This window comes from Mandrillus leucophaeus, unplaced genomic scaffold (genome assembly GCF_000951045.1).
Source record: "Mandrillus leucophaeus isolate KB7577 unplaced genomic scaffold, Mleu.le_1.0 Scaffold307, whole genome shotgun sequence".
Lineage (NCBI taxonomy): Eukaryota > Metazoa > Chordata > Mammalia > Primates > Cercopithecidae > Mandrillus > Mandrillus leucophaeus.
Window position 1 is genome coordinate 3,093,647 of NW_012103221.1, and position 22,697 is coordinate 3,116,343.

The window sequence follows — 22,697 nt, forward strand, 5'->3', positions numbered from 1 at the left end:
AGCTATGTGAGAGCTGTGCGCTCTTACAAAGAGGTGTGTGCTGGTTGGCATTCATGTCTTGACCACTGACCATAAAACCAAAAAAAAAAAAAACTACTACCTTGAACCCCCAGAAAGGTTTTTCAGAAAGCTACTATGCCTAATACTGATGACAGTGCTGAGGAAATGGCATTCTTGTACACTGCAGTGGCATTGTTTAATATTACCCTTATGAAAGACAATTTAACAGATCTTTACCAAGATTCTTAAAAATTGCATGCCCTTTTATTTATTTATTTTTATTTTCTTACTCTTTTTTTTTTTTTTTTTCGGGATGGAGTCTTGCTCTGTGACCCAGGCTGGAGTGTAGTGGCGCAATCTCGGCTCACTGCAACCTCTGCCTCCCAGGTTCAAGTGATTCTCCTGCCTCAGCCTCCTGAGTACCTGGGATTACAGGCACCCACCACCATGCCTGCCTAATTTTTTTGTATTTTTAGTAGAGTCGGGGTTTCACCATATTGGTTAGGCTGGTCACAAAATCCTGACCTCGTGATCCGCCCACCTTGGCCTCCCAAAGTGCTGGATTATAGGCGTGAGCCACTGTGCCCAGCCAGTATGCCCTTTTAATCTCAGTAATACTATTTTAGGGATTCTAGTGTAAGTATATGGATGCCCAACAGCATGATTTATAGTAGTGAAAAATTTTAAACTGTTCAGTTGGGAAACATTGTTATAATGCATCATTTTAAAATTATGATACGTGACGACTAGTAATATGAAAAAGTGCTTGTGCTGTAACTTGATAAGAGTCCAAATATTTGAATAGAATTAGTATAACTTAGAATTAAAATAACGTGTATAAAAGCTTCATAGAAATATTTCTAAATACAACAAAATAAGTGAGAACTTTTAATATAGAGAAAAGAAGAAAAATTGAGACGTCAGTGTCTTAGAGTTGCCATATATACATGGAAGTAGACTTTTTTTTGTAACATACAGCTAGATCCAGGGACTCTTAAGTTAGAGGAAGGCAGTTAACCAAATGGCAAGATGGCCTTTTCTTCCAAATTAACCCTCCTATCTGTTCTTAAAGAAGAACATAATTTTAAAGTTGTATTTTTTTCTGTAGCAGAATTTCCCTTTTATTTAAAAGCAAGTAGCTTTTATAGGAAAAGAAGAGGTGGTTAGGTATATGATAAAGCAAAGTAAAATGTTAATTGTAGAATCTCAGTGGTAGGTCTTGGTCTTAGTAGAGTTCTTTCCAACCTTATAATGTGTCCAAAAAATTGTCCCAATGAAATGTTGAAGTGAAAGTATATAACTCACACCAAGCGAATGACTTTTTTTTTGTTTTTTTGTTTTTTTGTTTTTTTGTTGTTTTTTTTTTTTTGAGATGGAGTCTTGTCCCATCGCCCAGGCTGGGATGTAGTGCTGCAATCTCAGCTCACTGCAGCCTCCACCTCCAGAGTTCAAGTGATTAATGTGCCTCAGCCTCCTGATTAGCTGGGATTACAGGCGCCCACCACCACGCCCAGCTAATTTTTGTATTCTTAGTAGAGATCGGGTTTCACCATGTTGGCCAGGCTGGTCTTGAACTCCTGACCTCAGATGATCTGCCTGCCCCAGCCTCCCAAAGTGCCGGGATTACAGGCATGAGACTCTGCAGCCAGCCAAATGACTTTTTAAAATCATAAATTACTTTTCTCAATTGCAGTTTGATGCAAAAATTGATCAGGACGATACCTACATGCCAGGTTTTTATATTTGAAACACACAAAAAACTGAGCCTTAAAAATTCTGGCTAAGAAGACTAGTATATAGGTAAAGAAATATCTAGAAAGTAATGCAGAAAGTTTAATTTGGAAAGAAATTTGTAAGATAAACTAAAATTAATTTTAGAAACCCTAACTTCGTTTGCTTTGACAGTACAATGGAAATTAACAAATTATCATTAGAATAGGGGAAGACAAGTAATGGTTGCACTGAAAAGAACTCAAACCGGCCGGGCGCGGTGGCTCAAGCCTGTAATCCCAGCACTTTGGGAGGCCGAGACAGGCGGATCACGAGGTCAGGAGATCGAGACCATCCTGGCTAACACAGTGAAACCCCGTCTCTACTAAAAAATACAAAAAAAACTAGCTGGGCGAGGTGGCGGGCGCCTGTAGTTCCAGCTACTCGGGAGGCTGAGGCAGGAGAATGGCGTAAACCTGGGAGGCGGAGTGAGCTGAGATCTGGCCACCGCACTCCAGCCTAGGCGACAGAGCGAGACTCCGTCCCCAAAAAAAAAAAAAAAAAAAAAAAAACTCAAACTCAGACATTAGAGAATCTTGAGGAGGTTCCATAGTGAATGTTAGGAGCATTAACCTGTGAATCTGATAGGCTGGATTTGAATCCCAGCTCTGCCACTAGCTGTGTAAGCTGAGATAGCCCCATCGTTGTAAGCCTGAGTAAAAGTGGGGATAATAAACACAATGCCTAACACATAAAGTTATGATGTCCAATAGTATACATTCAGTAAAGGTTCACAGTTCTTATTATAGTTATTACTATTATTGTTTTACCGTTATTATCATCATCATTATTTCTCAAGGCAAAATCTAGGCTCCACCTCTTTATCTGTGTGACCTTGGTCTTTGCTTCTCTGAGATTCAGATTTTCCAGAGCACTGTTAACTCCATCCAGGGTGATTGTGAGGATTAAATGAGAAGTTTATACAGCACCTAGGTCAATGCTTTGTTGATAGTAACTGCTTTTACAGGTTAACGCAACTAATAAGTCATTAACCCCTCAGCATTATAACATAGGCTTAGTAAGTTTAACACCCAATTCCTTCCTTGGGTGTAAGTTTAGCCTTAAAAGACTTTTAAAGATTTTCCAAAGTTAATGTTCTATAATTAGCATATATGTAATCAAATAGGACTTTTATGTGTATCTCATTCTTTCTTTATAACTTAAGTGTGTATTATCTGGTTACAGTTTAACACCCAATTCTTTGGTGTAAGGTTAGCCTTAGAAGACTTTTAAAGATTTTCCATAGTGTTCTATAATGAGCATATATGTAATCTTGTATATGAACTTTTATGTATATCTATTTCTGTCTTTATAACTTAAGTACATTTTACCATAACTGTAGGTTATTACAAAGTAATTTATCACTGTTTTTCAATTAAGAAGAAAACTAAGACTGTAGAACATTAAATGGTTTGACCTTCTCAGGCACCTTTTGGTAGATTTTCTGACTGCAGATGCTGGGTTCCCTCTGTTAAATCATACTACTTCCTGAGAAGAAATAAAAGATAAAGTGGGAAAATTCTGCATCTTAGGCAAGCTAAAGAAAAGTGGTTTAAAAATTATTGCCACTTCAAAAATAACAATGGCAGAATAGAAGGTATCTATTTTTATCACCCCTTGGGATCTTTTTGTGGGGCCAAGAGGAAAGCAGAAAGATATTAAAAGAGATGTTCATGTCCCTTTTTATTCATTTGAATTATTAAAGGGAACAGTGGCTTTGTGATTAATGACTGCTGTTCAGTCTATTTTATATCTTACAAGGATCTGACAGTTTTGTTTTACATTTTATAGCTGCAGCTTATCTTCTGGTGTCCCTTATACCAAGCAATTCATTCCGTCAGATGTTCCGGTCAACAAGGTCTTTGCACATCCCAACCCGTGACCTTCCACTCAGTCCAGACACAACAGTAGTCCTACATCAGGTCTACAACGTGCTCCTTGGTTTGCTCTCAAGAGCCAAACTTTATGTTGATGCTGCTGTTCATGGCACTACAAAACTAGTGCCCTATTTTAGCTTTATGACTTACTGTTTAATTTCCAAAACTGAGAAGCTGATGTTTTCCACATATTTCATGGATTTGTGGAACCTTTTCCAGCCTAAACTTTCTGAGCCAGCAATAGCTACAAATCACAATAAACAGGCTTTGCTTTCATTTTGGTACAATGTCTGTGCTGACTGTCCAGAGAATATCCGCCTTATTGTTCAGAACCCAGTGGTAACCAAGAACATTGCCTTCAATTACATCCTTGCTGACCATGATGATCAGGATGTGGTGCTTTTTAACCGTGGGATGCTGCCTGCCTACTATGGCATTCTGAGGCTCTGCTGTGAGCAGTCTCCTGCATTCACACGACAACTGGCTTCTCACCAGAACATCCAGTGGGCCTTTAAGAATCTTACACCACATGCCAGCCAATACCCTGGAGTGAGTAAAATTGATACTCTTTTATCTGTATCCTCAAATAGATTGGAAATACCTGTTTTTTCCCTTGTGGGAAGTGGTGGCAGAATATAGAATTGTCTCACCATTCTTTCTGAAGAACTTAATGTATATTTGTTTTTTTAAATACATATATAAAATGCTATGTTGTTATAAAATTGATAACTGTGAGGATAACTTTTCTTAGGGTGAAGTTAGTTTCATATCTAGTAAAACTTACCTGTTTTCTAATTTGTGGTTTTGTAAATGTATTCTTCATGTGTGCCTAATGAAAAAAGTCAGCTTTGTGGTACAGTTTTAAGGAATTGAGTACTTTGCTATTTAAAAATCAGATATTTGTATCAAGATCTATATGCTGTGCCTAAACTGTGAGCTAGACAATTTTGTATCTAAAGCTAGTAGTATTCCCCAGTATTTATTCTCAAGCTGCATCCAAACAAATGAAATGCTTAAGAGATCAATCAAGATACATGTATATGCAGTCTAAATTGGGTCCCTTTTTCTCTGTAGACTATTTGTAGGTTTTATATTAAGTTTCCTCCCCTCAGTGTAAAACTGTCAAACCTGGATAATACTTTTCACTGTTGCCTCTTATTCTCTGTTGTAAACTGTACTTGAAAGATAGACCATCCTTTATAGATCAGATTGTTTTTTCTAGATGATGTAATGAGTTGTATAGAATCTCACACCTGGGAGAATAACCTAATTTCTAGTCAGAGAAAATTAGAATCCCAGGCCAGCACGGTGGCTCACACCTCTAATTTCAGCACTTTGGGAGGCCAAGGCATGCGGATTCCTTGAGCCCAGGAGTTCAAGACCAGCCTGGGCAACATGCCGAAATTCCATCTCTACAAAAAATACAAAATTAGCCGGGTGTAGTGGTGTGCACCTATAGTCCCAGCTACTTGGGAGGCTGAGGTGGGACAATTGCTTGAGCCCAGGAGATTGAGGCTTCATTGAGCCATTGTACTACAGCCTGGGCAACAAAGCAAGACCCTGTCTCAAAAGAAAAAATCAGAATCCCTACAATGCAGGAAAGAAAGTGAGTGTACAAGTACCAAGAAATTCAAAACTAATGCCATAAGAATGTCAATCTTTCTGACTTAAAAGGGGTCAGGATAAGATTTACTAAGTTTCAATGAATTTGTCTGTATCATATTCACGTAAATAATATTTGATCTAGTTACTAGATGTGATGTCCAGAATTAAATATACTTTTGACAAGTACTAGTTGAGTTAGAATGTATCCCTCCATGTTATTTCTTGCCCTTGACATCAGTGAAATGTAATGTCTTTTATTGTTGAATGTCCTTATCTATTAGAAATTTTCATGAAAATGGTACTTAGTTTTTTGCTTTGAAAAATAAGCTGGGGTTTCAGTTCATTGACAAGTATGTGTTAGAAGAGCAGTCCTCTTCTGACATGTGCATATGAGTCTATAAAATCACAGCTAGTGATTTTACTAAAATGTTTGTTTTTACTTTTTATTCATCAGGAACTTGGACTAAGCATCATTCTAGAAAAGCATTTTAAATGTTGGAACAAAGGATTACCTCATATGCACTATTAATTGAAGGATTATTTAGGCATTTAAAATCTTTGTGACAAAGTAATGATTTCTCATTAAAGAAAAAGTGGGTAGGAGATGGTGTGACATGCCTCTGGGTTTACATTTGAAGTTACAAAAGTAGTGCTTTAAGCAGTAGTAAGACTAAAAATGAATTGTATTCACTTACAGTTTTTACTGTTTCTAAACTTGTATTTTAAGATTTGTTGAGTTCTTTTAGTGTTTATTATTATTATTATTATTATTATTATTATTTGTATTTTAGTAGAGACAGGGTTTCATCATGTTGCCCTGGCTGGTCTCGAACTCCTGAGCTCAGGCAGTCTGCCCGCCTCGGCCTCCCAAAGTGCTAGGCGTGAGCCACCGCGCCTGGCCAAATTTGTTTAAATAGAATTTGTTACTAATTTTATAACTATCTCTGAATGGTAGTATAATCTAACTTATTTGTATAGTTTTAAGGGTTGGTTAATGAACATAGAAATGAGAAACTGACTCTCTAAAATGCTACAGGGTTAAAAGATCATATGGCTTATTTGGCTTTTTTAGGCAGTAGAAGAACTATTTAACCTGATGCAGCTGTTTATAGCTCAGAGGCCAGATATGAGAGAAGAAGAATTAGAAGATATTAAACAGTTCAAGAAAACAACCATAAGTTGTTACTTACGTTGCTTAGATGGCCGCTCCTGCTGGACTACTTTAATAAGGTAAAAAGATGTTTTTAGTTTTGTCTTGTTTTTTCAAGTGAGATGAGGACCATCCTTTTGATGTTATTTACATTGGGGAAGCATTTGTGCATGTAGCCACTTTGGAAGGACTTACATTTTGAAGGTTCATGAACTACTTTTAAACAGTGTTTGGTCTGGCTTTGGTTTGTATTTGTGATATGTTTTATCATTTTAGGGTTGAAAGGAACCTTAATGTACAGCCTTCTACCCAAAGCTTGAATTGTCTTGTTTATGGCAATTTATCCTTAGACTTGATAGTTCTGTTCTAGAGGCCTCCAGAAAGTTTTCTGCACCTTTGGATGAGTCTTTTAATGTTTTGCATTCTGTTTAGCCTAAATATATCTATCTGGCCTTGCTATACGACTTGGCCAAAATTATAAAACATAATCTTTATAATTAATTTTTCAGAACTACAGAAGTTATTGAATGGTTATGGGAACTACTACAAATTACCCTTAATTCCCCTTACCTATAGAAATAAAATTCAGGCTAATTTCTTAAAATTCTATGTATTACATCTAAGATTTGGAAATGTTTTTTATTAGGCACTTTTAAAAAAAAATGGTACTTTACTGAAGACTTCACTGTAATATCTTAAGCTACTCAATCTAAGATGAGGTTATTTCAGATTGTCTTCTTTGGAAAGCTTTCAAATGTGAGTCTTCATTAGTAAACAATGAAATTAACTATGCCGTTGCCGAGGTTTCTTAAAGAAATTGTTTTTAAATTTCGGATTAATTTTGAATACAATTGTTTTCCCAGGGTTTACTGCTTAAAGCTTTATTTCAAAAAAGATTTAGAGCAGCCTGGGCAATATAGTAAAACCCCATCTCTATAAAAATAAATAAATTAGCAAATACATTAGTGTGCGATGGCGTGCATCTGTAGTCCCAGCTCCTCGCAGGGCTGAGGTGGGAAGATCCTGGAGCCCAAAAGGTGGAAGCTGCAGTGAGCCATGATTGTGCCATTGCACTCCAGCCTGGGTGACAGAGCAAGTCTCAAAAAAAGAAAAAAAATGATTTGGAGATTTCTTAACTCTTCTTGAAAAAGGAAAGGAATAAAGTAGAAGGATTTCCAGTTGTAATCTATAACAACATTTTTCTGGTATCTAATGAAATAAGACCTGTTAACAGTAATATATAACTATGTGAGTAATTACAGTCATATATTGCATAACAACAGGGTTATATTGTGACAAATGCATTTTTAGGCTATTTCATCATTGTGCAAACATCAGAGTGACTACTCACACACAACTGGATAGTAGCGCCTGCTGCACACCTAGGATATATGGTATAGCCAACTGCTCCTAGGCTGTAAATCTGTATAACCTGTTACTACACTGAATATTGTAGGCAATTTTAACACAAAGGTAACTATTTGTGTATCTAAACATATTTAAACATAGAAAAGTTACAGTAAAAATACGGAATAAAAGACAGAAAATGGTACACCTGTATAAGGCACTTACTGTGAATGGTGCTTGCAAGACTGGAAGTTGCCCTGAGTGAGCCCGTGAATGAGTAGTGAGGGAATGTGAAGGCCTGGGACATAACTGTACCCTACTGTAGACTTCACATTGTACACTAAAGCTACACTAAATTTATTTTAAAATACTTTTTCTTCAATATTAATGTACTGAATTTTTTTACTTTATACATTTTTTTAATTTCTTGATTCTTTTATCATAACTCTTAAAACACACATTTTATAGCTGAACAAAAGTATTTATATCTTTATAAGATTTTCATATTTAAAAATTTTTTTCTTTTTAAATGTTTTTGTTAAAAACTAAGACATAAACACACACAATTAGGCTAGGCCTATGCAGGGTCGGGATTATGAGTATCTCTGTCTCCCACCTCCACATCTTGTCCCACTTGGGAGGTCTTCAGGGGCAGTAACTAGCTTAGAGCTGTCATCTCCTCTGACAATGATGCCTTCTTCTGGAGTCCCTCCTGTAGGGCCTAAGGCTGTTTTACATTTAACTTTTTTAAAAATAAGTAATAATGATACTATAGTAAATACATAAACCAGTAACAGTCATTTATTAACATTATCAAGTATTATATACTGTACATAGTTGTGGTATACTTACAAGACTGGCCAGTACAACAGGTTTGTTTATACCAGCATCATCAGAGACATGTGGGTAAGGCATTGTAAATGTTACCATGGCTGTGAAGTCACTAGGCTAATAGGAATTTATCAGCTCCATTGTAATCTTATGGGACCACCATTGTGTTTGTGATCCATCATTTACCAAAATTTCATTTTGTGGTACATGACTGTATTATATAAACTATTTTCGAGGCTGACACATTTTTAGTTTTTTTTTCTTCATGTTACTCTTTCTTAATAACCAGCTGATGAGTGTTTAGATAATATGGGTGAATTTTATTATTATCCAGAATTTAACCATCAGAAGATGAGCCCATTATAAAAACCAACATTGTTTATGTGGAAACTTTAAAAATATTCCTATATCTTCTGCCATTGTAGATAATTAAGGGTGGTAGATATTAATATACATAATTTTTTTTAGAGTTTCTTATTTAATATTATTTCCTTATACTACATTTCCAGGAAACAGATGTAGCAGTCTCTTTTCTGTAGGTAGGAAAGCAGAGAGCTTAAATGACGATTTTATTTCTGTTTATTTTTTCATCACCTAAGTGTTGTGTTCTTATTCAGAGTTCTCAAACTGAACTTTGTTTTCTTCTAGTGCCTTCAGAATACTATTAGAATCTGATGAAGACAGACTTCTTGTTGTATTTAATCGAGGGTTGATTCTAATGACAGAGGTAAATATTTTATTGCATTTTACTGTGTGGCTATATCTCATTTTAATGTTCTCACCAAGACTTCTTATTTCATAGACATTTAGAGTTTATGGTAAACTGTTTTACAGGTGGCAAGGTTTTAATTATATAGATCAGTAAGCCTGAATTTATATTCCAAGAATAATTAGGTAATAATTTTTAGGGTGCTGTTTCTTTTTCCATAGTAATTCCATACTTTTCCCATCATTTTGTATTTAGAACAGCCAAGTGAAATAGACTAGTTTTATTCATTTTTAGGGACAAAAATGAAATACGTGTGGTTTAATTAAGGGCACACATAATTTCCGAAAAGCCTGCTTATTTGGCAGAGTATAGAAACTGAGGTTACCATTGTGAACCCAGAAAATCTGAGACAGGTCTCAGTTAATTTAGAAAGTTTATTTTGCCAAGGTTGAGGATGCACCCTTGACACAGCCTCAGGAAGTCCTGATGGCATGTGCCCAAGGTGGTCAGGACACAGCTTGATTTTATATGTTTTAGGGAGATATGAGACATCAGTCTGTATGTAAGAAGTACATTAGCTCCGTCCAGAAAGGCGGAGACAACCCAAAGCAAGGCCCCTCCCTCCTCTGGGGCCTTCTCGATCATAGGTACATGAGAGACAGATGGTTGCATTCTTTTGAGTCTCCCATAAGTCTTTCCAAAAGAGTCAGTCCGAATATGCATCTATCTCATTGAGTAGAGGGATGACTTTGAATAGTATAGGAGGCTGATTTGCCCTGAGCGGTTCCCAGCTTGAAGGTGCCCAAGATATTTTCCTTTCACACCATCCTCAGAGGAAACCAGAAGGATTATTACAGGGTTAAAATCAGCCGTTTATGCTTCCTATAATTCTTGAACATCCACAAGTATGAGATGGCTACAAAGTCACCAGAAGTACATTGAGCCCTTTAGCCTAATAAACATGCCAAGAGTACCGTAAGAATTCAAAGGTAGGATGTTTTTTCAGTTGATGATAAAAAATAAGAGAACAGGTTTGCACTTTGAAGAATGTGGATTTGCAAAGGTAAGGGGGAAAACATTTAGATAAATGACAATAAGCACTGAGGCAAAGAAATATTGGTTATGTTTGAGGAAGGCTAAGTATTTTAAAAAGGTATGTGAAGAGGAGTAGTAAGCATTTCATTCTTTAAGATGCAACAGATATTTATGCTGCTTTAGTTGTGTTTTTAGAAAAAAATTTTTTTTTAATGCAACAGATGTTTAAATGACTACCTCTGTGCCAAGCACTGTGCTAGGTACTAGGGACACAGCAGTGAACAAGACATACTTGGTTCCTGTCCTCACAGCTTACAGGTTAAATACTTTACAAGTACATTGTTCATATTAGGTACTGCCGCAGGTTCTGGGCTAAAAATTTTAACCTTTGAACTGTGGGTGTTATAGATAGTGTGTAAGCTGTAGTGAACTGGTTGAAGAGGGTTCAAAGAAGGGTGCTGTGTAGTAAAACAGGGAAAAACTTAGGGCTTAATTAAGCTAATACAGTTAAAGGAATTAAAATATTTAACAAGCCAATATAAAGGAAATGAATTCCTACCTTTTGCAGCTGTATTTTACCTCTTTCAGGCCTACTGTTTTGAGTATGGCTGACAGTCACTTTACCATTGTCTTTGGACAGAGGCCCTGGAAAGTTAGTTAAACTTTTGCCTATTCTCCCTAATCTTTTGTGACCTACTGCTTTGTAATTTCGAAGACTTATAATCTTAGAGCAAGTACTTTTTTAAAAAAAAAAGTAATTAAACTATTTCTTCAGACTAGAATATACACACAAAATAGCAGAACTCCGAAGGTGAGGAATGTTTAAAATAGCTTAATGAGAGAATTTAACTTCAGGATAGAAAGCGAATACATTTGCTTTGCACACATGTGCACACACAGTCTGAGTCTGAAAACATCTATCATAGAGGACGAGTACTACCATTTTGTGGCTCAGTAAGTAAAAATGAAATTAAGTTTTCAATTTTTTCAAATCATTTGTAGTCTTTCAACACTTTGCACATGATGTATCACGAAGCTACAGCTTGCCATGTGACTGGAGATTTAGTAGAACTTCTGTCAATATTTCTTTCGGTTTTGAAGTCTACACGCCCTTATCTTCAGAGAAAAGGTTTGGTCATTCCTACTTCTTATTTTTTGTTAGTGCTACTATTAGAGAGAAGGTTTTAAAATCGTGTGCCCCAGAGAAATTGTTTTTATCCTAGTTTATGCACAGAAGATGAGGCTGAAGCTAGCTAACCATCAGGAAATGTTTGTCATGAACTCCTGATGTAAAGCTGGAAGGCTCTTCTATATTTTTGTACCTGTCTGAAAAATACGCAAGCAGGTATCAAGATTTCAGAGATTAGAAAACATTTCCAAACACAATAACAAGTTGGGCACTTTGTAAAGATTCTCCAGCTGGAAACTTATTTGGCTTAGATTAGATCATTTGCAGTTTCAAGTGAGGTAACTATAAAACATACCTCTCTTATGTCCCTATAAGATAGTGTGAACTCTGAACTTTTTCATATACATTCCCAGAAAGTGGGGCATATTATCAATGAAATATGTTCTTTAAGAAATCTAGCAGGTTTAACATTAGCAGTAATCATCTCATGAAAATGACTTAGCTAAAAAAAAAAAAAAAAAGAAAATGACTTAGCTTTCACCAAAGATGTTTTTGTAATTAATCTGAATTTCTACCATTAGCGTTCTATAGTTTATAGTAGAAAACATTTGTGAGGAAGTTTGATCTCAGGTGGCATATTTATTTGTGCTTTTATGTTTGCAGATGTGAAACAAGCATTAATCCAGTGGCAGGAGCGAATTGAATTTGCCCATAAACTATTAACTCTTCTTAATTCCTATAGTCCTCCAGAACTTAGAAATGCCTGTATAGGTAAGTTACTCGAAAAGTTCACCTGTGTAAAAACCTAGTGGAAGAACATTGTTGTGAGTTTTTCCGTGATGTTAAGCCTGTATTGTTTGAAAGATATTTGTGCTTTTTATGTGTAACTCACACTAGCTAGCAGGTCCTAAGAAAAAGAAAATTTCTTAACTGGCTCATAATTACCCACATGATAATGGGCAGATTACTTAATATATATATATATACGGTCTCCCCGACCTTAGTTCATCTCTAGCTTCTTACAGCTCTAAAATCTTGTGATCCTATGTAAGCAAAGTTGAATCATATAAATGTTTACAAGGTAGAACTGACATTCTAAAAGATAAGAGTACTGATTTCACTGTGAGTTCTTTTGCCTAGAGATACTTCTCAGTATCTGTTCTTAGGCTCTGAGTATCGCATCTTTTTATTGATTGCATATTTATAATAAAATGCTAATTTGTGGCTTTTAAAAGACACCCATTTTGAGTTTATAGTGTTTTTTGTTTTGTTTTGACTACCTTAGAAACTTCTTGAGAGCCATAACTGTTTTACACTTTCTCAAAATAGCGTGGATAACTAACTGGCTATCATGTATAAGCAGTCCGTCTTGATGTTCTATGTAATTGCTTCTCTAGCAAGAGGGGAGGGCACATAAGCAGTAACCTGTGATCACCAGAAACTGCCTATAGTCTGTCATCATGAACTTTATTCCTTCCTGTGTGATTGAAGAGTGAGAATCAGTCCAGCCAGCATTGTAAAACATTAAAAGTAGATTAAGGGTTATCCCTTAGAGCAAAAGAATTTTGAACCTTAGGTTTCTTTCTAAGCTGTTGTGGTTGATTTTATGAGACACATAATCAATGTACATTAAATAATCTGAGCTGACTCATGCCTGTAATCCATGCAGTTCAGGAGGTCTAGGCAGGAGAGGATTGCTTGAGACCAGCAGTTCAAAACATAGCGAGACCTCATCGCTACGAAAACAAAAAATAGCCAGGTGTGGTGGTGCATGCCTGTAGTTTCAGCTACTTGGGAGGCTGAGGCAGGAGGATCACTTGTGCCCAGGAGCTCAAGGCTGTAGTGAGCTGATTGTACCATTGCCCTCCAGCCTGGGAGACAGAGGAAAAAAAAAAATCCCTCACTGTACTTTGCCAGAAAGTATCTCATACTTAAACAAGATACCAATAAATAGTGTTTTAATCTTTTGTTTCCACATGATGCCCTATTGTAGTTAATAACTCTGCTGATCTGGTCTTGGTTGAGCATGAGACAGAATTTCTACTCATGTCAGGAGCTTAGTTTTAGACTCATTAAACTGGTTGCAGTGAGGCAATCATAGGATTTGTAAGATTGAAAGTAGCAGGCAGATATAACCCTAATTTTTTGCTACCCAAACTTTGTTTTTATTTTCAGATGTCCTCAAGGAACTTGTACTTTTGAGTCCCCATGATTTTCTTCATACTCTGGTTCCCTTTCTACAACACAACCATTGTACTTACCATCACAGTAATATACCAAGTACGTATTTATCTAGCACAGTACTTCAATATGGTTCGCATTTAATCGTTCTGCACACTGAAGCATGGAGATTTATTTTTTCCATTTATTCTTATTGTACACTTTTAATATCTTAGTGTCTCTTGGACCTTATTTCCCTTGTCGAGAAAATATCAAGCTAATAGGAGGGAAAAGCAATATTCGGCCTCCGCGCCCTGAACTCAATATGTGCCTCTTGCCCACAATGGTGGAAACCAGTAAGGTATGTTGGGATGCCAGGAAAATCCATGTTGCTATAGTACAAAGTAATTTGAAATTTTTCCCCTGGCAGTTATGAGTAGGTTAGACTTAAGTGACCAATTTTGTGGATCCTAAGAAGATTAGATTCATTTGGACTTTTTCCTTTTAGTGCTCTGAAATGTTGGTTGAACATTTGCAAAATCAACAATAAGCACAAGTAGTAAGTTTTTTTTCCCCCTCAAAAATTACCTTAATAGTCTTAATATTTGTCACTAGGCTAAATTATAACTGGGTCATATATCTAAATTTGAAAAGTCATTAGGTACTAACTGTTTTTTTTTTTTAATTTGACCATATAATCAATGACTTCTTCTACTTCCCTTAAATTATATTCCTTTGACTTAAGCATAATATCATTGATTGATAGATTTGTCATCATTTTTAGTCTGGTTCCTTTCTTCTAACTCGTATTCTAAAATAATGCCAATTCTAAATTATAGAGACAAGGTACATTGATACAGGATAATTTATCTTAGTTTCAACTTTTTTAAAAACAATTTTTCCCTTTATCTTTCTTTACCCACACTTCATTCACACTCTCCCTTGCTTGCCATCTTTGGATCTTCAGTATACTTGAGAAGTTCTTACAAGATAAAATATTTAAAATAATATTATAGGAATAACTTGGAATCTATTTCAAAAGTCAAACTTAATTCATTTTTCTTGATATGTCGGTAGAGCTAAAGTGTCAAATTTTAAAATCCTACAGTAATTTTACTTTATTAAAGTATATAGAAATAATGGGTAATTTTAATTGATAGCATTTGCACACTGAAAATAAACTTATGACAAGATCATAACATTACTAGAAATTTGGATTTTAAAACTAGGTTCTTACAGAATATAAATATTGAATCAGCTTTTTAGTTAAACTTATTACATTTGCACAAAATATGCTCTTTATTATACAATTTAAGTGCAACCATTTTATCATCTTTAACCTTCAGGGCAAAGATGACGTTTATGATCGTATGCTGCTAGACTACTTCTTTTCTTATCATCAATTCATCCATCTATTATGCCGAGTTGCAATCAACTGTGAAAAATTTACTGAAACATTAGTTAAGCTGAGTAAGTATAAAAGATGAGCAGTAAATTCCACTGAATTATTTTAAGCCCCTAGGCATTCAGGAAGGGGAGAAAAAATATGAGACAATCCTTTTTTTTTTAAAGTGAATGTTTAAAAATATTAATATTCTTGGGAACATTTTAATTTTCATTAAGAAAACACCAACTTACTGGTTTCCATTGACTAGTTCTGCCCAGAGTTTCAGCTGGCCTATAAAGGAGTGTGGAGTAGGGCTGATCACTTCTGTACATAGAAGCCCACATCCTCCACCATCTGCCCAGATTTTGAAAACAAAAAACAAAACTGCTCTGCTTAGGGAGGCAGGCTTTAGAGGTGGACTTCCCCAGCCCTGATCTTGAGGGTAAGATGAGATCTATAGTGCCAGCTGTGCTTTGGAGCTGGCAATGGCAAGAGCAAACAGTGGGCTTGCCAGTGTGAAGCAGAGGTGCATATATGAGTAATTAGGAGGTAAGTCTCATAAAATAGGTGAGTGAGAAGAGGAGAAACTTGAAAACGGAGACGATGAGAAATAGAAAACAAAACCAGCAGTGAATTATGTAGGTGGGGGAAAACTCAAATATCTTTAATAATATTGTCTCTGCAGTGATGTGCCTAAGAGCTGTTAGAGAACTGCTCCCTTCGGGTAACATTCCTATACCTGATAAGTTTTTCGGAGGCATGCAGCTCTCCTCCAGAGGTCCTCTATCTCAGGACTTCCAGAGTTCTAGGCCTCTGTGTCCTCTCTCTTGACTTCATTAGGGATCGGTCAGGATCCTCTCCAATGTTCTGTAGTTTTGAGGGTGGGAAGTGACATACTTGTGGAACTACTACCCAGACCAAGAAATAAAATATTGCCATACCCTGCAAGTCGTCTTTGTGCCCCTCGTCAGTCACAGCATTCTCCTTCCTATGGAAAAGGTTTTGATCCATTCCAGGTAGGGCAGAAGATGTGACCCTACCTTAGATTTCATTATCCACGAAGAAGGAGGTGGTAACAGCTGTCAGGGATAATTCCACTTCAGCAAAACCATCTTATTGGCAAGTGATTTAGAGCATTTTTAGATTTGAAAGCTGGTTCCTGGTAACCTGGTATTGTTAGCTGGTTTTATATATGGGTGGCTGGAATGCCAAGATGTAGGGGGATGAGAATATATTCAAATTGGCCATTTCAGGATTATGCACCTGGGTCATAGTACTTGGTAAAAGGCCAAAACCCATCAGTGGCAGTAATCAGGTATAAGACAATATTCAGGAATTCTAGTAGTACAGCCTTGCTCCCATATAAAGAAGGGGAATTATAAAAACACCTTTTAAAAAGTTTTTGGTAATTGTGTTCATATAATTTATACTGAAAGTTATGTAAGCAACTATTCTAGCTACTTGGACAACTTGAAGCAAATACTGAATGTTCTACCCTGTTTTGGGTTGTCTTGTCAACGCAAGTGCACACTTTCAGGGAAATTAAACATGGTGGAGAAGTGGAAGAAGGGAAAGAATACTTGCCGTCACATCAGCTGAATCAACTTTTATGATATTTTATAGTCTTATCACTTTCATAACCATGAAGCACTATCACTGCTGCCTCATAGGGCTTAGTTCTCTATATTAGCACGATTTTATAGAACTTTCTGTAAGGGCTGGGTGCGGTGGCTCACACCTGTAATCCCAGCACTTTGGGAGGCCAAGGCGGGCGGATCACGAGGTCAAGAGATCAAGACCATCCTGGCCAACATGGTGAAACCCTGTCTCTACTAAAAATACAAAAATTAGCCAGGCGTGGTGGTGCACACCTGTAGTTCCAGCTACTCGGGAGGCTGAGGCAGGAGAATCGCTGGAACCTGGGAGGCGGAGGTTGCAGTGAGCCAAGATCCCGCCACTACACTCCCGCCTGGCGACAGAGTGTGAGACTCAGTCTCAAAAGAGGAAAAAAAAAACCACTTTATATAAGGATGGAAATTTCTTTGACTGTACCATAGTCAGTAGCCCGTCATTTGTGAGTATTGAGAACTTGAAATGTGACTAAGGAACTGAATTTTTACTTTCTTTAATTTTAACCAAAATAAATTTAAATAGCCAAATGTGACTGGTGGCACGGCACTAAATATAAATCAAAATCTTCACAAATTGAGCAAGAAAAAGAAATTTTTCTTGGTTGATACAGAAAATTGGAAATTGTCTTAGATACAAAGTTCTTAGATCTTTGTCTAAGACCTAAAAACAATCTTATTGTTACGTCCTCTCTGAATGGAGAGAGTTGTGTCCCATAGTTTGAGCTGACAGAATTACTTTTTCCAAGGAGAGGCCCAGGAAAGGGCTTAAGAAAAGAAAGTCCACATTAATGACCACGCAGAGTTGGTAGAGAATTTTAATTTGTTTAATTTCTTTAAGAAATTATATTTGGAAACAAGAAATGAAAAGGGTAAGTTTAAATTGGTTATATCTTTAATCATTTGAACGTTGAGGTTTCATGTCCAAGGGCCGCAATATTAAAATATTGTGACCATAGGTGAGAACATCTCAAGATCTATATTGGATTGTAAGTCATTTCCAGTTGTGAGGAAAAATCTTTTGTGTAATTTTTACATGGGCAACTGAGCAGATCTTAAGATTGGTTAGAGGATAAAGAGAAATATATAATAATTACAGATTTGAATTGCAGAGAACAGTACAGTTGCAGGTACTAAATAAGAAGCGAGAGGGTTGGAGTGTTTTTGAAGTGAGGATGGTGAGGGATAGGGTTGGAGGAGACAAAGAAAGGGAAAGAGAACTCAGGAAGGGTGAACAAAGCTGTCAACTGCCGTCTGAAAAAACAGTGTCAGCAACCACAGTATTTTGATACTTAAAAATAACAGAAGCCTGGGCAACATGGGGAGACCCCTTCTCTACAAAAAAAAATTTTTTTAATTAGCCACACATGGTGTCACACACCTGTGGTCCCAGCTACTCGGGAGGCTGAGGTGGAAGGATCACTTTAGCCCAGGAAGTCAAAGCTGCAGTGAGCTGTGATCACACCACTATATTCCAGCCAGGGCAACAGAGCAAGACCCTCTCTGTCTGCCCCCAACCACACCCACACACACACACCAGGGTTTAGCCTAAAAAAACGCTGAAAAAGCGATGGTAAGAGGGACTGGCACTGCTGATTTGTAAAATAGTTATTAAAGTTACGATAGTTTTTATTTTTTAGAATTTAATACATAGTCCACAGTTCAAAATATCAGAAAGATAAATATGAAGATATCACAGACCTGTCCCCACCATTTTTAATTTTTGTCCTTTTTTCAAATATAGATTTTTTTTTCCCCTTTCTTTCACAACAGTAAGCTATAAGGATTAAAACCATGTAGTATAGGTTCAGAAATACATAGGCAAAACAGTGGGTAAACAGCCTCAACAAACATAAAGATACACGAGGATTTGGTAGATGATAAAGATGACATCTCAATTTGGTGGGATAGAGGTGGTACTGACATAACTGGCTAGCTCTCTATGCAGCAGGTGTTTAATACGTTACTCTTTAGACCAAAATTAATAGAAGGATTAAAGACTTAATTGTGGGCAGGGCACGGTGGCTCGCGCCTATAATCCCAGCACTTTGGGAGGCCGAGGTGGGTGGATCACCTGAAGTCAGGAGTTCTGCCTAGGAGACCAGCCTAGCCTACATGGTGAAACCCTGTCTCTACTAAAAATAAAAAAAGTTAGCTGGGTGTGGTGACGAGCACTTGCGATCCCAGCTACTCAGGAGGCTGAGGCAGGAGAATCGCTTGAACCCAGGAAGTGGAGGTTGCAGTGAGCCAAGATCAACACCATTGCACTCCAGTTTGGGCGACAAGAGTGAAACTCCATCTCAAAAAAAAAAAAGGACTTAATTGTGAAAAAAATCATTGAAATATTAAAGGAAAACGTAACATCACATGAATACCACCATGAGATTTGAAAGACCATGCTACATAGGACACAAAACCTAGAAACAATAAAATAAGAAGTTGAAAGTTTTGACTACATAAAAATTGAAAATACTACATGGTGAAAATGCCATAAACTGAATTAAAACACAAACAGCTAATTGGGAAAATGTTTGCATACTTAATAGATAAACAGCCAATACTGCCAATATATAAAGAATTTTTAGGATTTGCTAAGATAGTGAAGAATGTTAAGTAAAATCAGCAAAGGACATGAATAGGCTGTTTACACACAAAAAAGTGTTTGGTAACCACATGAGCAGTTGCCCAGACTTACTAATAAAGCAAACAATTTGAGACAGTGTCACTCTGTCGCCCAGGCTGAAGTGCAGTGGCATGACCTCGGCTCACGGCAACCTCCACCTCCCAGGTTCAAGCAATTCTCCTGCCTCAGCCTCCCAAGTAGCTGGGACTACAGGTGCCTGCCACCACGCCTGGCTAATTTCTGTATTTTTATTAGAGATGGGGTTTCACCATATTAGCCAGGCTGGTCTTGAACTCCTGACCTTGTGATCCACCTGCCTCTGCCTCCCAAAGTGCTGGGATTATAGGCATGAGCCACCGCACCCAGCCTATTTATTTCTCTTTAAAAAAAAAAATAAATATATGGGATAAGGTGAAGCTCAGAAGATACCCGTATGGTTTGAGAAAAGAAGAGATCCTACAATGGAGTGCTAGTCAAGAGTCCATTTGGGAGGCAATTTGGCCTGATTAATTAAAATTTAGAATGTTCATGTTTGACCCAGCAATACCGTGTCCAGGAATCTACCATATTCTACTCATAAAAGTGTACAGCAATATACAGAGGATATTTATTTTCACTTTGGTTGTAATGAGTAAAACTGGAAACAACCCAAATGTCTATCAGTAGGAGCTTGGTTAAGTAAACCGTAGTTCACCTGTATTGAGACACGAAAACAAGATAGGAGTGTTCACTGAATTACATAAAAAAGTAAAAACAATATACAGAATATAAACATTTTTATAAACAAGGGGAAAATCGCTTAGTACATGTACAGAAAAAGAGGAATTTTACTCTATAAGGATGAAATTATAAAATGCCTTCATTTTCCAGGTTAAATATATATGTAAGGTTTAAAATTAATTGTAATGATTATGCATTGGTTTTGTAATTTTAATAAGTTATTTTAATATTATGGAAAACTGGTACTGCCGGCCGGGCACGGTGGCTCACGCCTGTAATCCAAGCACTTTGGGAGGCTGAGGCAGGCGGATCACGAGGTCAAGAGATTGAGACCATCCTGGCCAACATGGTGAAACACTGTCTCTACTAAAAATACAAAAATCTAGCTGGGCGTGGTGATGTGCACCACCTATAGTCCCAGCTACTTGGGAGGCTGAGGCAGGAGAATCACTTGAACCTGGGAGGCAGAGGTTGCAGTGAGCTGAGATGGTGCCACTGCACTGCAGCCTGAGCAACAGAGTGAGACTCCATTTCCCCTAGCCCCCAAAAAAAGGAATAAAAAGAAAACTGGTACTGCAAATTCTGGAATGATACCATTTTTTTAGGTACCATAGTTCACATGTGAAATCAACAATGGACTATAAATCCCTAGTGTTCATCACTCTTTAAATTATTTTAACGACAAAACAAGGATCTCTTTATCAACCTTAACATTTTAAAAAATTTTCTTGATGCATTAGTAAGTGAAAGTAAGCAAATTGATGTGCAAGTAACATTATTATATACCTAGAAAATCCAAAAATTTCCAAATCTGGAATTAAAATGTATAATTACAAAAAGTAAACATATAAAAATTCCGAGTATGGAACTCACAACTGATACACACTTCATTTCTTTGTGATATCATGATGGTGTTGACTGGGGAAATGCCTGGTTAGCTGTTTCCCAAAAGCCTTCCTAGGGTAAATATACTTCAGACCAGACCAGTGCCAGGCATCCAGTGCAGATCAGAAGCCAACTTTTTACCAGCTCACCAAGAGTAAATCCATTTATGCCAGGCTAATACACAGTAATTACATTCAAGAGACATATTTATAATCCCAAAGTTGGTTACCAGTTTATAGAAAGGAAGAACTGGCACAGGATTTGTATATTTCATCATAGGGCCATCAGTCTTTTTCAGTAACCTCCGTGGGAAGCCAGACAGGTAACAGTAGGTTGATTAGTGGGTGTGAAGTCAGAACAAGGGGAACTGGACAAATCAGTTGTCTCATATCCTTACAGTATCTTAATGAATCACTCACAGTAGAGCATTAGTCATGGGCTTTCATCCAGTGGCTAAAGCCACCACTTCCCCTGGATAATGCTTGGATGGGATTAAACACTCCTATAGAAAACTAGACAGAGAATCATGACACAATTCAGACTATGTTTATATATATATATATATGATACATACGAAATATTTCATCCTTACAGCAATCATAGAAGTACAAATAATTCAAAATACCATTTTACCTACAAAAGCAGTTTTTGTTTGGGTTGAGACAGGATCTCACTCTCTTGCCCCGGCTGGAGTGCAGTGGCATAATCTCTGCTTACTGTGACCTCTGCCTCCCGGGCTCAAGTGATTCTCCCATCTCAGCCTTCCAAGTAGCTGGGATTATAGGCACACGCCACCATGCTCAGCTAATTTTTGTATTTTTTAGTAGAGATGGAGTTTTGCCATGTTGGCCAGGCTGGTCTGGAACTCCTGACCTCGGGTGATCCGCCCATCTCAGCCTCCCAAAGTGCTGGGATTACAGGTGTGAGCCACCGTACCCGGCTAGTTTTTAAAAGATTTTTTTTTTTTTTTTGTTAGTGACACATCCAGTAGCTTCTACAGTATACGCTGTTACTAATGAGGAAAGGGTACACTTGAAACAGTTTTTTGTTTTGTATATTCCTTCACACGTGGGGATGGGACAGGTTACAGACCTTGTTGAGGATACCTGAAGTCACAGGGTGAAGAAAGTGGTACAGAAGCCAAGATATTTTAGATGTGCCCATCCTGTTTACAGAGGCAAAGCTTAGATGTGTGCCTGAGAACTTTGGTGATTGCATCTTCCTGTGCTTTGCATCCCGTTAGTGAGACACTCCATAAGGTATTGGAGGAGGCATGCATGGAATAGGAGGGCATTGGCCTTTAACCTGAGCCACTGAACCAAGGGGCTCCTTACCCCCAGTGCTTTGCAAAGATGCTAGAAAGAAACTGAAACTCAGTTGCTGAAGGGGTGGACTTCCAAAGGTGTTGCAGTTTTGAGAGGAAACAGGTAGGACTCTGAGAAAGGTGTCTTTAGCTCACCATGGGTGGTGGTATAGCGTTTTCCTGACTGAACTGTTCAAGAGAGTCTAGGGGAAATAATTTTTATATTAGTACATATGGTTCTTACTGTGTTACAAACTAGTACATCAAATTGACGATTTCCCAGATGTTATATTGCCTAAAATAATGCTTAGGTAGTATTAGCCTCTGTAAGTGAATATAAAGAAAAGCAGTAAGTAGACAGGTGTGATGATTCAGTCCTGTAATCTTAACACTTTGCGAGGCCAAGGCCAGAGGACTGCTTGAGCCAGGGATTGGAGACCAGACCGGGCAACAGCAGTTGCTACAAAAAAAAAAAAAAAAAAAGGCAGGCTTGGTGGCATGCACCTGTAGTCGTAGCTACTCAGGAGGCTGAGGCAGG

General features: G+C 37.4%; 1 protein-coding gene across 1 annotated transcript in view; it reads left to right on the forward strand.

The window, feature by feature from the left end:
- The window catches only part of USP34 (ubiquitin specific peptidase 34), a 247,464-nt gene that overhangs the window by 215,267 nt on the left and 9,500 nt on the right, over positions 1-22,697 (forward strand). Inside the window, 8 exon segments of the mRNA XM_011987324.1 lie at positions 3,562-4,196; positions 6,325-6,482; positions 9,229-9,307; positions 11,327-11,453; positions 12,117-12,224; positions 13,629-13,733; positions 13,850-13,974; positions 14,960-15,083. Coding sequence (XP_011842714.1) covers positions 3,562-4,196; positions 6,325-6,482; positions 9,229-9,307; positions 11,327-11,453; positions 12,117-12,224; positions 13,629-13,733; positions 13,850-13,974; positions 14,960-15,083 — 1,461 coding nt within the window.